Source organism: Neophocaena asiaeorientalis, unplaced genomic scaffold, assembly GCF_003031525.2.
Source record: "Neophocaena asiaeorientalis asiaeorientalis breed wild unplaced genomic scaffold, Neophocaena_asiaeorientalis_V1.1 scaffold82, whole genome shotgun sequence".
NCBI lineage: Eukaryota > Metazoa > Chordata > Mammalia > Artiodactyla > Phocoenidae > Neophocaena > Neophocaena asiaeorientalis.
Genome location: NW_020173068.1, coordinates 1,896,394 through 1,912,757, shown reverse-complemented (window position 1 = coordinate 1,912,757; position 16,364 = coordinate 1,896,394). Strand labels below are relative to the sequence as shown.

The following is a 16,364-nucleotide window of genomic DNA, read 5'->3' as shown; positions in this document are numbered from 1 at the left end:
ATAGGTGTAAAGGAAAAACCCTGTTTTTTTTCTTTCCCACATAGGCAAAAACCCAATTCTTCCCTACTGTGAGTTTCTTCCCTATGTGTCTCCTTTACTACTCACACAGAACACTTCACTTCTGATATTTCTTGTCACCAAATGTATGGAAGTCTTCCCTTACAACAGTGTGACACTAGCTGGATGTCCCACAGTATAAGTCAATTCGGACACTACCTACTCAGACCCCACAGGCTTATTTCCCCAAGATTGAAACCTACCCCCACTTCAGATACCAATCACAAGCCCAGGTCCTTCTGACCAACCAGCTATAGATCCAAGGTCCCAAAGACCCCCTCCTTGGGTTCAATTAATTTGCTAGAGTGGCTCACAGAACTCAGAGAAATATTTATTTACATTTACCAGTTTATTAAAGGATATAATAAAGGATACAGAGTAACAGCAGATGAAGAGATACATGAGGCAAGGTCTGGGAGTTGGAGTGTGTCACCCTCCCAGTATGTGGATGTGTTTACCCATCAAGAAGCTCTCCCAACCCACTGTTATTGGGATTTTATAGAAACTTCCTCACATAGGCATCATCAATTCTTAACTTCATTTCTAGCCCTTCTCCCCCATCTTGAGGTTGGGGGTGAGGCAGGGCTGACAATTCCAATCTTCTAATCATGGGTTGGTCTTTCTGGTGACCAGCCCCCATCCAGCCATTCAGGAGCCCGTCAGAATCACCTCATTAGAAGAATAGATGTTCCTAGTGCCCTTAGGATTTTACAAAGATTTTAGGACCTCTGTGCCTGGAACTGGGGACAGAGACCAATATATATTTCTATTATCTCACAGCAGGCCTTTGTTAAAGAGAACAGGACAATCTGGGTTACTTTTCATATTTTAAAATGAGTACTTTCCCCTCCCCCTGCTGGAAGCACCATGGATTCTCCTCCAGTCTTCACAGTGAGAACCTGTTAGTGTTCCCAGAAGGTAAAATTCAGGAAAGTGTGCCCCCTCCTCCAAAGACTGGGCCCCATAGCTTTTTAACTCTTAAGCTAGTACACAATAAGCATTTCATCAATTACAGTTTGCATTCCTACCAGTAATAGCCATGCTTTTTATCTTCTATATTCTGATCCTTTGGCACCTTGAGGCTTTTTTGACCCTGGAAGGACAGCCCTCCCAGTTTTAGCTAATCCTTAGAGATAGCAAACAACTCATCTGCAAGCTTTCCTTTCGTAGGCAAACCAACTAACCCAGGGTTTATAACCTCAACCTTTATCAAGCTCATACTCTGGGCCTCTATCCACCCGCCCTATTCACCCCAGGGCCTGGTATCAGAACAACTAGGGAATGCCCCTATGCTCCAGGGCCCACTGAAATTATTCAAATTAGCCAATCCTAAACTTGCTTACCCTGCCTCACCCCTTCCTTTCCTTAGAAACCATAATAAAGGCTCTTGCCCGCATTTTTCCTCTTTGCCTTGCTGCTGACTGAACATTGTGCCTCCTCATGTGGTCCTATGTGACACGGTGTTGCTTGGGATCTGTAAGTCCAAAAACCTCTTCCTCCATGACAGTCATTTCCATGTCTGCGTATCTTCCCATACCTAATTAAAGTAAGCCCTGAATACTCTCCCTTTAAGCACTACAAGCCCTGGCTCCCGTGGAGGGCTTCTGCTCAAGGTAAGCTATGATTCTCTGCCTCTCCAGTTTGCAGACAGCAGCTTGCCCTACAAACTCAATTCTCTGATGGATCTAAAAAGAATTGTTTTTCAGTTTGTTCAGCTTTTTTCTTGTTAGTAGGATGGAGCTCTTTACACATTGGAGTGAAACCCAGAAGTCCAATCATTTCATTTTTTACCTATTTTCTCTATCTTCTTAGCCAAGGCAGAACAGTTCTTTTTCCAGTATCCTTTATGATTACAGTTTCTTGAAGTATCTTTATCAAGAAACTCCCTCCATTGGGGTTTGAATACTGAATGGGACCTTTATAAAAGCACAAAACTGACCATGTCACCTCTGCTTAAAACTTTTCTGGCGTCCTTCCTACCCACTCACTCCCTAACCCTGCCCTATACCCACTCGCTGCACACACACACACACACACACACACACACACACCTCTATTTTCACTCTAGGTCTTAGCTTAGAAGTTTCTTCCTCCAGAATATCTTCCTCAGGTCTGGGTGAAGCCCACCACTGTGCTTCTTGGATTCTACCAGTATCCTAGTTTGAGATCCAAGAAGAGAATTCTGGATAGTTTATCTTTGAACCACAGAGCAAATTCTGTTTGCTAAATCCAGCATGCTCCCCTTACATCACACTTGTATAGATATTATCTCAGTTGGATTTACCTACCACACTTTGAGATAGATGCCTATAGATAAATCAGGTCCCCTGGAAGTAGAGCCTGAGATGGGAATTCTTGTGCATGTGATTTATTGAGGGCAGCTCTCAGGAGACAAGGAGTAAGGGAAGCAGGACAGATCAAGGGAAGGAGCTGAGCAAAGCTGTGTGTTCAGCTGGGGTCTAGCCTCTGCCTGATCCCACAGGGAGCTCTGGAGAGTGAATGAACCACAGACTTGCTCTGCCTGGAGGCCAGAGGACTGGACTTTTTGTACCCCATATCAGTTAGCAATTGGCTGTCAGCTGACTTGAGGAGAGGGGAGGGATGTAAACTCCCAGACATTTCCCAAGATGGTTTCCATCAACCATGGGCTCCCTTGGGAAGGGAGAAGCTGTGAACTGTAAGAGCCAACATGCATAGCAGCTAAGGGACAATGCCACGGCCAGATAATGGAGATCTGGGTAGACCACTCACAGCGCACCCACGAGAAAACTGACTCAGAGAGAACAAGAAACCTGCCCAGTGTTACCGAGGTAATAACCAGCAGAACAAGGTTTCAGGCCCACATATCCAGACTCTGAATCCCCAGCTTACTCTGCCCAAATCCACCAGCGACCAGCTTTGGTTGCTGTTTCACGAGGTGGCTTGCTTCTCAGAATGGAAAGCTCAAGGGTCAGGGAGCAGCGAGGAAAACTCTCTGTGGCTGCTACATTGCATGCACAACCTTGAGAGGCTGGAAAAGGAGTGGACAGAGGCAAGAATTTGAGAGCCTGGGACTCCTTGTCCTGGACTCCATCACTGATGGGACTGCTGATGGGGATGTTGGGTGATGAAACTCCACTCTGCCCTGCCCTGCCCAAAGTTGGGGCTCTCACAGCTCTGTTGGGAAAATCTGCCTAGTGGTGGCAGAAAAGCCTGGATGGGGAGCCACTGTGAAAAGTGAGAACCTGTGCTCTGCAGACAGATCAGGTTCCAGGTGACGCCCACTTAGAGCACAAAAATGGCAAGGCAGGCTGGAAGTGGGAGGGAAGGAGGAGGGCCTTTGTTGAGTACCTCTCATGAGTCAGACCCTTTATTCCTGTTTTAAATTAACCTAACTATTCCTGTTTTAACCTAACCTAACTAGGTAGTGGCTACTAGAGCCATTTTACAGGTGAGGAAACTGAGGCGCAGAAAAGTTAAGTAATTTATCTGTGGTCACAGAGATAAGTAAATGATAGAACTGATATTTTCGGGCAGACTGGCCTAGCTCCAAACCTGTGTTCTTTATACAAGTAAAAAGATCTTGGCCGGGCTTCCCTGGTGGCGCAGTGGTTGAGAGTCCGCCTGCCGATGCAGGGGACACGGGTTCGTGCCCCAGTCCGGGAAGATCCCACATGCCGTGGAGCGGCTGGGCCCGTGAGCCATGGCCGCTGAGCCTGCGCGTCTGGAGCCTGTGCTCCGCAACGGGAGAGGCCACAGCAGTGAGAGGCCCGCGTACCGGAAAAAAAAAAAAAAAAAAAAACTTATTTCCAGATAAGAATATCAGAGTAATGACGTCTGTTCTCAGAAGTCAGTCACTGTGTCATGTTCATTAACAAGCTGATGGAGTAGTAACATCCCCATGTTAGAGATGAGCTGAGACTCAGAGAGGTTAAGTGACTGGCTCAAAGACACCCTGCTAGTAAGTGGTGGAGAGGTTGCTTATTAATACCAGAACCTCATTACAATTTTTCCTGCATTTAATGTGTAACTGCCCAGCTGGGACAGTTGTGCTTACACTAGGTGCTGGGCAAGCTGTTGAGGAAAGTTCACACGAGAGTAGATTCTGCTCAGCCAGGCCATTTGCCAGTGCTATAAAGTCATGGTTTAAAATAAGAACAACAACGTGGGAGCAGCGCTGAGACACAGGATCGGAACCGACTCCGCTGCTCTCACCCAGCCCCACCCCCCGTCCCTTCCCTCATGCCAGGTGGGGCACATGAGGGGACAGCCCTTGGAGAATGGAGCCAGCAGGCCCTCCGCGTCTCAGTCTTCCAGCCTTACCAAACAGAGGCTTACGCTTGGCCTCGGCCCTGGGCGTCAGGAGAGGACTGAGCTCTGACCCAAGGGACTGCGCCCCCAAGCAGAGGCAGACATGTGTCTGGGTCTCTAGCTGAGGTTTAGGTGAGAGGGTGGGAGTGCCAGCCGGTCAGAGGAGGGAGACATTAGCTTTCAGCCGAGAGCAGAGGCTCTGTCTGAAAGAGGTGGCTTTTGGAACCAATAAGGTCCAGGAAGCATCTTGAACATCTGATTTCTCACAGCTGGGGACACTTTCCTGGGGTCGAGGCCCGTGAGGCCAGAACTGTTCATTTCCTGCCGCTGCAGGTTACAGGTCCGGGAGGAGACCCTCGAGGAAGCGGACTCACAAAGCCGAGAACGCGCCGGGCAGGCGCCGAGCCCCGCCTGGCCAGAAGGAGCGGGCCGGGGGCAGCCCGGGGTCGGGGTCTCCCCGGAGGAAGCAGGCAGAGCGCAGGGGACGCAGAGAGCAGCTGGGGGAACCGGAGCGAGGCTCGGCAGAGAAGACCTGCGGAGGAAGGAGGAAGAGGGACGAGAGAGCTTCCCTCAGGGAGCACCGAGCACCTCCAAAGAAGGAAAAGGAGGTGCCGAGGAAGGAGGAGATGTGGAAGCAGCTGAAGAAACACAGGTGTGTTGTGACGGGGTTTCAGGCGCGCTTCAATCCGCGCTCTCCCTCTCCTTCCAGCCCTGCTTCCTCCCTTGATAAGGGCCAGGTGTCTTCTTCCCCCCTCATTCTCTCCCATAAACGGGCGTGGCCCCTGCTCTCTTTTCTTAGTCCCTGCCTTTGCCCCTGCCAAGCTCTTCGCGGTTGGGGGCGGAACCGGGATGAGGGTCACAGCCATCCCAGGTTGAGGGGCCACTGCACACTCTCCACTCAAAGCCCTCCTGGAGCGCAGGTGCAAGTGGAGCTCTGAGTGGGGAGATGATACGGCAGCAGGGTGAGAAAAGATCCCAATTCTCCTCAATTTCAGCTGGTGACTCACCACAGCTCTTGATGAGGACCTGAGAGAAATTAACAAAATTGGATTTAGGAGCCATTCCAGGGCTTAAGCACACCATTTCCTAAGGTGACTTGTGTCCTCTTCTGTGAAATGTGGCTTTGATCTAGAAGAACTTCAAAAGTTCTACCAGCTCTGAAATTCTAGGATTTGGGGGTTTGGTTTACTTGCTGTGTTTCCTTTGTTCCATTAGCATCTGCATACGGGGGTTAGTGGGTAGAGCCAGTTTATGGAATCAGCAAGTTGGGATTTTACTGTCATTTTTTGCTACCAATTTTGATGGGACATCTCCCTCTCTTTGCCTCCCTCTTCTACTTTACTTTGCATCACTTCTCAGGATGTTTTAAGAATCCCCATTGATAATGGGCTGGGAGGCTTTGGAAACAGAGATACCAGGACTATGGCAAAGAACTGATGCTCCTTCCAATGGTTTCTAATAAACCTTCCTTGCCCACACCCTCACTCAGGTGTTCCACTGTACATCTCCAACTTTACAGAGGAAATTAAGGCCCACAACAGGGGCCACTGATTTCTTCTGTCACCCCTGCCAGCCATCCCTGGCTCAGTTAGGGCTTTCATCTACTGTCTGGTTGTCCCTAGACCTGAGCTAACAGAGTAAAGGGTGCATGGTGTCCTTAGCAACTTAGAGAGAATTTGAATGCATCATTGACGGGCCCCAGAGTGTCCAGAACTTTAGAAGGAGGCGGTCCCATCCTGTCTGGGTGGCAGATGCAAAGTAGGGGATGCAGACAAGGACTCATTTGTGCCATTTTCAGCTGAGTGCCATGGCAGGGCATAGAGAGATGAAAAATATCCAGTCCTGTTCCTCAGAAACTGACAGTCTAGCAGGGGAGGTAGGACATGGGCATCAGCTATCACAACACAAAGCAGAAGGCAATATGTTTGCAAGAAAGGATTTGATGAAGAGCATGTTGCTGGGAGGCTGCGGTTCCTCCACGAAGAAGGTAAATATTTCATTAAGACTTTAAAGCCCAGGTGGAATTTGAACAAGCAATGACTGAATGTCCCACCCCCCTACCACCACCCAAACTGAGGGAACAACTTATGCAAAGACTCAAAGGCAGATATCCTGGGGGGCAGGGGGGTGAGATAAGGCAAAAGGTCCCTGTGCTCTAGGCTTTCCAGCATTTAAGAGCTAGGGTCCCCTCCTTCTCCACCTTATTCCTGTGACCTCTCCTTGCTCCTTAGGTGTTGATCAGAAGCTAAACTCACAGAGGCAAACTGTCTCTAAAACATGTGGTAACCCAAGCCCACATCCTGATATTTCCATTTATCAAACGTGCTAAAAAGGCTGCACAGGCAGAACACTTCTCCAGCCCCTCCCTCACCCCGTCAGCTGCTGCCATCTCAGCTGAGAGTCACTGTTTTTATGAGTGAAGGAGGCTGTGAGTAGCACAGACAAGAACTTGGATTTTGTGGCAGGTGAGCACACAGTCTTGTCTGTGAGATGGTGAGGGTCATCACACCCTCCAGCTGGAAGGTCTCTGCAGTTGTGCTGTTCCATACAATAGCCACTAGCCACATGCTAGGCATTTGAAATGTGGTTGGTGTGACTGAGGAACTGAATTTTTAATCCAATTTAATTTTAATCTGATGTTAATACCACTGAGTTAAAAAATTTACTTAACTTGGACAAACAGACGTAGTTTTGTTTTTTGTTCTCTGTGTTTTTTTTGTGGTACGCAGGCCTCTCACTGTTGTGGCCTCTCCCGTTGCGGAGCACAGGCTCCGGACGCGCAGGCTCAGCAGCCATGGCCCACAGGTCCAGCCGCTCTGCGACATGTGGGATCTTCCCGGACCGCGGCACGAACCCGTGTCCCCTGCATCGGCAGGCGGAACTCTCAACCACTGCGCCACCAGGGAAGCCCCAGATGTAGTTTTGAAGTTGATTTAACTCTGAAGCCAAAGCATTTCTTCTGGGGAAAAAAAAAAAGACAAACTAATTTTGTCAGTGCAGATGTGAACATCAAAGGAAAATGATATTATGTTACTTTATTCATTTACAAGGAAACTTTTAAGTATGTCTAAAAATTTGGATATGTAAATCTACTTTTTCAACTAAATTTTATGAAATCCAAGTATAGATTAAATATGTTCAATGAAAATTTTGTGCCTGAATTGACATCCACAGTGAGTACAAGATGAACCCTGGGTTTTGAAGACAGTACAAAAAGAATGTAAAATGTCTCATTAATAATTTTTACACCGATTACATTACTGTAATTATAAATTTTTCATATACTGGGTTAAATGAAATGTATTATTAAAATTAATATGTCCATGTCTGTTTATCATACTAATATAGCTACTAGAAAACTTAACATTACAATACATGGTTCACATTATATTCCCATTGGGCAGCCCTGCATGAGCGAGGGTGTGCAGCGTGGGGGGGACTCAGGGGCATGGAGCTTGAGGAGGCAGCCCGCGAGGGGCCCTGGCCTCCAGGAGGAGAAGTGGCCTCCTCTTCCAGGTGGGGGGAGTCGCGGAGGGCTCTGAGCGGGGCAGGCCTGTGTGGGCGGGAGCTGGGGGCATCTTGGGTGGGCCCCTCACATCCCACAGTGCCCCTGAGGACCCCGGCCTCCTCCTCACTCCCCTCTGCTCCACCCCACCTCTGCTCCAGGTCATCCTCCTTGGCCTCCAGCACCTCCGGTGGGGAGTCTCTGTCTGAGGAGGAACTGGCCCAGATTCTGGAGCAGGTGGAAGACAAGAAGAAGCTCATCGCCACCATGCGGACCAAGCCCTGGCCCATGGCGAGGAAGCTGGCGGGGCTCAGGTGAGCAGTGGTGGTCGGCCAGGGCCCTCCCCGTCCAGAAGGCTCAGCTCCTCTGATGGGTGCAGGAGTCCCTTCCTCCTCTCCACTCCAAGGGAGCTCAACAAGAAGGGGGGTTCACCCTCCCACCCTGCTTTGGTCACCTCATCCCCAGCACGCTACTGGCCATCGGGCCCTGCTGTTGGCCAGCACCGAGCGGGGCCTGGCGGAAGCCAAGGAGGATCGTGGCCCTCTGGCTACGCACCCCCCTGGAGGGTCACCTCTCTGTCCCGCGCCACATCTGGTGGCTTCCATGCCTCCTTCACAACCAAAAAGACACGCCTTCCTTGGGGGTGGGGGGGACTTTCCATGACCCCCATCTCAACAAGTGCAGACCTCTTTTGTGTTCCCTAAGCACTAGAATCTCTCCCCGTGTCACACACTCACCCTTGCAGTGTGGAGAGCAGGTGGAGGGGCTGTCTTAGCTACACTTGTGTCCAAATGCCTAACACAGGGCCAAGCTTGCAGTGAGGTTCCATGAATATTGCGTGGCCTGGTGCCCACGCCCCTGACTTCTATTTGCAACTCGACTATTTCCCTGGTTTCCACATGACGAGCCAGCCCACCATGCATTTTATGGCTCTTGACTCTCTGCTGAAGTTTTGAGAGAAGAGCAGGACGTTTTTCCTGAAAAAATCCCATTCAGTGTTACCATCTTCCCCCAAGTCCCACCTCAGTCTTTCTGCCACAAGACTGGAATGACTCCCTCCTTCCCTCTGTATAAGAAGCCATTTTCCCTGGTTCCTCTCACACCTGATTTTCCTCATTGCTCAAGTCAAATGCCTCGCCCCTTATCACATAGAACAGTTTGGCTTTTTTTTTTTTTTTTTTTTTTTTTTTTTGTTGCGGTACGCAGGCTTCTCACTGTTGTGGCCTCTCCCGTTGTGGAGCACAGGCTCCGAACGTGCAGGCTCAGTGGCCATGGCTCATGGGCCCAGCCGCTCCGCGGCATGTGGGATCTTCCCAGACTGGGGCACGAACCCGTGTCCCCTGCATCAGCAGGCGGACTCTCAACCACTGCACCACCAGGGAAGCCCTGGCAGACATATTTTGACATTCAGCCTTACTGTGTCTCAGAGGCACAGCAAAGATGCTGGCTGTGCAAACCCTGACTAGGAAGGAGCCTGGTAAACAGAGCTTACTCCACGGTTTTGCAAATTATTACGTTGTCTACAACTCAGCTGCAGGGAAGAAATGCCTCCCTGCGGTGCCTCCAGGCCAGTGCTGACCAACAGAACTTTCTGGGATGATGGAAATGTTCTAAATCTGCGCTAATAGAGTAGCCTTCAGTCACATGAAACTAGTGAGCGCTTGAAAAGTAGTCAGTGCAACTGAGAAACTGAATTTCTGTTTTATTTTAATTTATTTAAATTTAAGTCATCACAGGTGAATGGTGGCGACAGTTTGGGCAGTAGCTACAGCTTCAGGCAGCAGGCTGTCTGCCTTCCCACCTCCCTTTTTCTGAGTCTCTTCTCCCTGCTCCCCCAGAGCCGAGTTCTTCCTCCTTCCATCTGTCAGTCTAACAGAACCTCACTCCAACTCAGGTGTCACCGGAACACATCTTTTATTAACAGTGGAAAAAAAGCAACATTGATGCTTGTGGAAATGAGATCTCCAGCTGGCTGGAAGTCTCAGGGACCATGAAAATCCCTGAGGGCCATTCAGCTGCCCTGAGGAGAAGTCTGCATCTCCTCCAGGCCTGGTGGCAGAGTTCCTGCTCTTGGTGGGGGTGGGAAGTGGCTAAGGCCCTAGAAGCTGAAAAGACTTGTCTCTCCCACTGGAGCAGGTCTCCCCTCCTTTTCCCTCTTGCAAGACTCCTTATCCCAGGCTCAGGCTCTCCAGCCTCTGGGTCTCAGCTCCACTGGTGCCTCTGCCCTCCCACCTGGCTAGTTCCTACACTCTGAGACTCAGGCCAGGTGTCCCCTCTGCAGGGAAGTCCCCATTGCCCCTCCCTGCATTCAGGGTGAGTTAGTTACGGCCTCTCTGACCCCTAAGGCCCTCACTTGACTGGATGCTCTTGTTTGCAGAGCTGTTTCTTATTCATCTTTTAATATTCTTTTTTTTAATATATTGCCAACATTTGCTGAGTGCTCCCTATGTGCCAGGCACTGTTCTGAGCGCTGGGTGTGTAACAATTCATTTAATCTTCATAATCACCCTTTGATGTAAGTACCATTATTATTGCCCCCATTTTACTGATGAGCAAACTGAGACACAGAGCAATCTAGTAATTTGTCCAAGGCTAAACAGTGAGTTTAGTGGTCTGGCCAGAATTTGAACTCAGGAATTCTGGCTCCAGAACTTGCACTCTTAAATTGTAACTGCTTCTCTAGGATTACTAGACATTCTAGAATACACTCCTTTGCCTCCTGTATGATTTCCTCTTCTGGCAGTAAAGTCTTCAATTGCAGATCTGCAGATAGCATGCCCAGACTACATCTTTTTTTAGAAGTAATGGTGTGGGGACCCCAGTCTCTGGCCCACTCAGGCAGCTGGCATAGTTGTTGTAGACAATCAAAGAAGGATGGAAAGGCATAAAGAGCAACAGCAGTGAATTGGGGCAAGCCTGCCTTCACACCTCTACCATATCTGTGTGGTTTGACTGGCTATTCAATCCCCTCAGGCTGGATTCCTTCCCTTAACCTCTCTGAGCCTCACAGCTCTCTTTTGTAAAGTAGGAATAGTAATATCTACCTGCAGAGTTGTTCTGACAAATAAAAAATATTTAAGTACCCAGCATATAATATGCAATTCATAGATAGTAGTTATTGCTATTAAAGCTCGAACATCTTGTTCCAGACACTGTGCTGAACCCTGAGAGATGAGGATGGGGAACAAAGATGAATCAGAGAAGACATCATTAACGCACATCATTAATAATGACACGAGGCAGGCTGTGATGTTGGAAAAAGAGTTTCTAGTGCTCATGAGTCAGGGATGTTTGCTCTAATCATAGAATTAATCAGGTATGTCACTCAGCTTTGTCAGAAACCTAATGTGTTAGAAAATTACCCAAAGTGAGATCTGAAGAATTCCACTTCTAGGAAGATGGAGTAGATATACTTCTCCATAGTCTTCCCACTAAGTACAACTGAAACCCTGGATATTATGTGTAAAGCAAACATAAGAGACTCAGAAAGGTGGAGAGAAGAAAGGCAGACTGGCTAAGGACCTCAGGGTCAAATGAATGACAGAGCATTGAGTTCCAATTTTCCTTTTTGCCTGTACATCCAGACTGGATATTGGAGAAGCTGGCTGCCCCCAAACACTGACAGTTACACAAAAAACACCTCAAGAAAAGTCTGCTGTCTCCAGCCAAAGGACCAGAAAAGGGACAGCCTGGCAAGACAGAAGACTTGTAAACAATAACAACCCTACTCCAGCCAAACACCATAAACAAATGAGCAGCTGTAGCCCCAGCCCTGGCAGCAAAAGCCAAGTGGAGAAGCTTACATTTCCTCCCTTGCCAGGCTGTAACATGGTGCCCCTAACACCCCCATCAAATGTCAGAGAAGGCCAAGTGAGGAGCAGGGACTCTCATCCCCCCTGGGCAGTGTAATGAGCCCTCCCTCTCCCTGGGGTGTCAGTGGAGACTACATGGGGAGTCTGAAATTTCACCACCACCTGGAAGTAACAAGGTATCTCTTCAAGCCAGGAGGATATGAGTGGAAGGCTTGTGGGAGCCTGAACTCCCATCCCTGCTCAGCAGTAACAAGGAGCTCCAGCCCAGCCCCAGGTATCAAAGGAGGCCAAGTGAATAATCTGGACTTCCGCCTAGAAGTAAGCAGGCAGCATCCCCCTTCACCTACTGGAGCAGTGTCAGAGGAGGCCTGCTAAAACACAAGATTTAAATAAGATCCAGAGTCTCATAACATAATATCTCAAATTCCAGGCTTCAGTTGAAAACTCAGTCATCATACCAAGAATGAGGAAGATCTCAAACTTGAATGATAAAAGGTAATCAACAGATGCTAACATCAAGAGGACATATATGTTAGAATTATCTGACAAAGATTTTAAAGAAACCATCATAAAAATGTTTCAGTGAGCAATTATGAACACATGAAACAAATGAAGAAATAGAAAGTCTCAGAAAATGAATAGAGGATATAAAGAAGAACAAGTGGAAATTTTAGAAGTAGAAAATATAGTAACTAAAGTTTTTTAAAACTCAATGAATGGGCTCAACAGCAGAATGGAGAGAACTGAGTAGAGAATCAGTGAAAGTGAAGGTAGAACAAGACAAATCAACCTGAACAATAGAGAGAAAATGGTCTGGGGAAAAAAGTGAACAGAGCCTCAGGGACATGTAGGATTATTATAAATGATCTAACATTAGTGTCTCCTCCAAATCCCTAGATGATGAAAGAAGAAAATAGAGTCTCAAAAGAAGAGAAAGAGGGTGGGACTGAAAAAGTCTTCAAAGATATAATGACTGAAAATTTCTCAAATTTGGCAAAACTTACAGATTCAAGAAGATAAACAAAACCCCAACAAGATAAATCCAGAGTAATCCATGCCGATACACATCATGGTCAAACTTCTGAATACTTATAACAGTCAGAGAGAAACAATGCATTACTATAAAGGCCAAACAATTAGAATGACAGCAAATTTCTCATCAGAAACTATGGAGGACAGAGGAGGTGACATAAAGATTCTTCAAGTGCTAAATGAAAAGAATTGTCGGGGCTTCCCTGGTGGCGCAGTGGTTGAGAGTCCGCCTGCCGATGCAGGGGAAACGGGTTCGTGCCCCGGTCTGGGAAGATCCTACATGCCACAGAGCGGCTGGGCCCGTGAGCCATGGCCGCTGAGCCTGCGCGTCCGAAACCTGTGCTCCGCAACGGGAGAGGCCACAACAGTGAGAGGCCCGCAAACGGAAAAAAAAAAAAAAAAAAAATAAAAATATAAAGGAGAAATCAAGACATTCTGAGATGAAGGAAAACTAAAAGGATATGTCACCAGAAGACCTACCGTAAAGTATAACTAAAGGAAGTTCTCTAAACATAAAGGAAATGGTAAAAGAAGGAATCTTGGAACATCAGGAAGGAAGAACATAGTGAGAGCAAAAATCTTGGAAAATACCATGGATTTTCCTTCTCCTCTTGATTTTTAAAATTATGTTTGACAGTTGAAGCAAAAATTAAAACACCACCTAGGGCTTCCCTGGTGGCGTAGTGGTTGAGAGTCCGCCTGCCAATGCAGGGGACACGGGTTCGTGCCCCGGTCCAGGAAGATCCCACATGCCGCAGAGCGGCTGGGCCCATGAGCCATGGCTGCTGAGCCTGCGCGTCCAGAGCCTGTGCTCCACAACGGGAGAGGCCACAACAGTGAGAGGCCCGCGTACCGCAAAAAAAAAAAAAAATTAAAACACCACCTAATGTGGTTCTCAATAATGCAGATGAAATAGTTAAGACAATTATAAAGGGGAGGATAAAGGGACATAAAGAGAAATAAGATTCTATACTTCATTCTAAATAGTAAAATGCACCAGTGGATTTTGATAATACATAGAGATAGCTAGCTAGCTAGCTAGCTAGGTAGATAGATAGATAGATAACAGATAGACGGATGGCAGATAGAGATAGACATATAGTAATACCTAGAGCAACTATTGAGAAGGCTATACAAATCGATATACTCAAAAACACTGTAGGTAAAACAAAATGGAATCCTAAAAAATATTCAGGAAGACAGGGAAAAAGGAAAGCAGAAATGAAAAACAATAAACAGAAAACAAGAAATAAAACGATGTATTTAAACTGTAATATATAAATAATTACATTACAGGTTAGTGGTCTAAATACATCAGTTAAAAGACAGAGATTGGCAGACTGGATTTAAAAGATGACCCAGGGCTTCCCTGGTGGCGCAGTGTTAAGAATCCTCCTGCCAATGCAGGGTACACGGGTTCGAGCCCTGGTCTGGGAAGATCCCACATGCTGTGGAGCAACTAAGCCCATGTGCCACAACTACTGAGCCTGCGCTCTAGAGCCTGTGACCCATGACTACTGAGCCTGCGCTCTAGAGCCTGCGAGCCATAACTACTGAGCCCACATGCCACAACTACCGAAGCCCACATACCTAGAGCCCGTGCTCCGCAACAAGAGAAGCTGCTGCAATGAGAAGCCCACGCATTGCAACAAAGAGTAGCTCCCACTTGCCACAACTAGAGAAAGCCCATGTACAGCAACGAAGACCCAACACAGCCAAAAATAAAAATAAAATAGATAAATTTATTTAAATAAATTAATTAATTTAAAAAAATAAAAGATGACCCAACTACATGCAGTCTATAAGAAACTCAGTTTAAATATATCATATGTTGAGAGTAAAGTGTGGAAGAAAATATACCATGCAAACGTTAATCAAAAGATAGCAGGAGAAACTATTTACAAAATACCAGACAAAGTCAATTTCAGAATAAAGAAAATTACCAAGGACATAGAGGGACACTATATAATGATAAAAGGGTCAATCCACCAAGCAAACAGGACAATCCTAAATGTATATGCACCAAAGAGATCAGTGGTTTGGATTCTACAGAGTATTAATTTTCCAGTGCTACGTAATAAATTACCCCAAAACTTAGTAGTTTAAAACAATAATAAACATTTATTATCTCCTGTCGGTCAGAAATTCAGGAGCAGCTTAGCTGGTCAGTTATGACTTGGAGTCTCTCATAAGGTTGAGTCAAGGTGTTGGTCAGGGCTTCAGGCTTCAGATGACTGGGGCTGGTGAATCCACTTCCAAGGTTGCTCACACAAATGGATGACAAGTTGGTTCTGTTTGTTAGTAAGGGCCTCAGTTTCTCTCCATACAGGCCTCTCCACAGGCTGCTTCATTGTCCTCATAACATGGCAGCTGGCTTCCCACAGAAGAGGGGGATTTCAAGGGGGAAGTCACAATACCTTTTATGTCCTAGTCTCAGAAGTCATAAACTGTCACTTCTACCACTTTCTATTCATTGGAAGCACATCGCGAAGTCTGCCCTGCATTCAAGTGGAGGAGAATTCAATTCCTTTTTTTTTTGGCTGCGCCACTTGTCTTGTGGGGTCTTAGTTCCCCCGCCAGGTATTGAACCCAGGCCCTCAGCAGTGAACACGCAGAGTCCTTAACCACTGAACAGCCAGGGAACTCCCCAGTTCTACATTTTAAAGGGAGGAATGTCAAATAATTTGCTGACATAGTTTAAAACCACCACATATGGGAAGCCAGGCATGCTTGGTTAAACTCAACTGCCCTTAAATTGATTCAGTGACACCTCTAGAACAGATGCCATCACCTGACTCATCTGAATTTCCACTTAGAGTGAGCTCAGCCTCTGTTTGATCTTTGTCTCCATAACTGAAAAATAAAAATTGCTTAGGGACAAAGGGAGACACCAAACCAACATAGCCCAGATCACCTTCAACCTCTTGACCACCTCCAACCTCTAGCCACCTCCCTCTGGCCACCTGTATTCCCTACCTTTGTCTGGTTGTCTTCTGGATTTCAGGCTGGCTGATACATTCTCCCAACGTTCTGCACGGGACGGCAAAGCTCTGTAAGGATGCCATCAAATGCAGGCTGCCCTGTGTCTATTTATACCTCTGCATCTCAAAATTAAGTGTGATTTTGAACCTGAACTCCTTCACCAGGGGGTAGTTTTTGGAAATATGTAGTCTCTGAGAGATGCTTTGGATCAACTTCAGAGTATTCTCATTGTGGAAGGTGGCATTGCTGTGCCCCTTGTCCAGACCCCTGGGGAACAGAAGTCTCCTCACAGCAGCCCCCTGGGCTAGGAAAGAATCCTATCAGCTGCCCACTCCAGGAGCTGCTGTTTCCCCAGAAGGAGAAGGGTGACTGCCTGATAAATGAAATTGCTGTGCTTACATGGCATGCATCCACACGTTTAAGTCTCATAACATTGTCCCCATTTCTAGATGAGAACTGCCACCCTGAGAGGCACAGAATCCTGCCTGGCTCTCTCTGGCACTAAAGCCACACAATACACCCCTTCTCTCCTGGCAGTAATTGCTGGCCACCCTGACTGTGTCTTCCAAACTGTTATTTGGGCCCCTTTATCGACAAGGAGGGTCTTTCTAGGGCAATGTGAGGGGCTGCTGAAGTGCTGTCTTCTGCTGTGGATGGCTGCCCAGGAGAGCCTTGCCTCAATGGCT

At 47.3% G+C, this 16,364-nt stretch overlaps 1 protein-coding gene across 1 annotated transcript in view; it reads left to right on the top strand.

Moving 5' to 3' along the window:
• TMC2 (transmembrane channel like 2) overlaps positions 1–16,364 on the top strand; it is an 81,887-nt gene that overhangs the window by 15,354 nt on the left and 50,169 nt on the right. Inside the window, exons 3-4 of the mRNA XM_024743185.1 lie at positions 4,681–4,999; positions 8,014–8,166. Of these exons, the coding sequence (XP_024598953.1) occupies positions 4,974–4,999; positions 8,014–8,166 (179 nt within the window). The 5' untranslated portion in view covers positions 4,681–4,973. The remainder of the gene's footprint in view (positions 1–4,680; positions 5,000–8,013; positions 8,167–16,364) is intronic.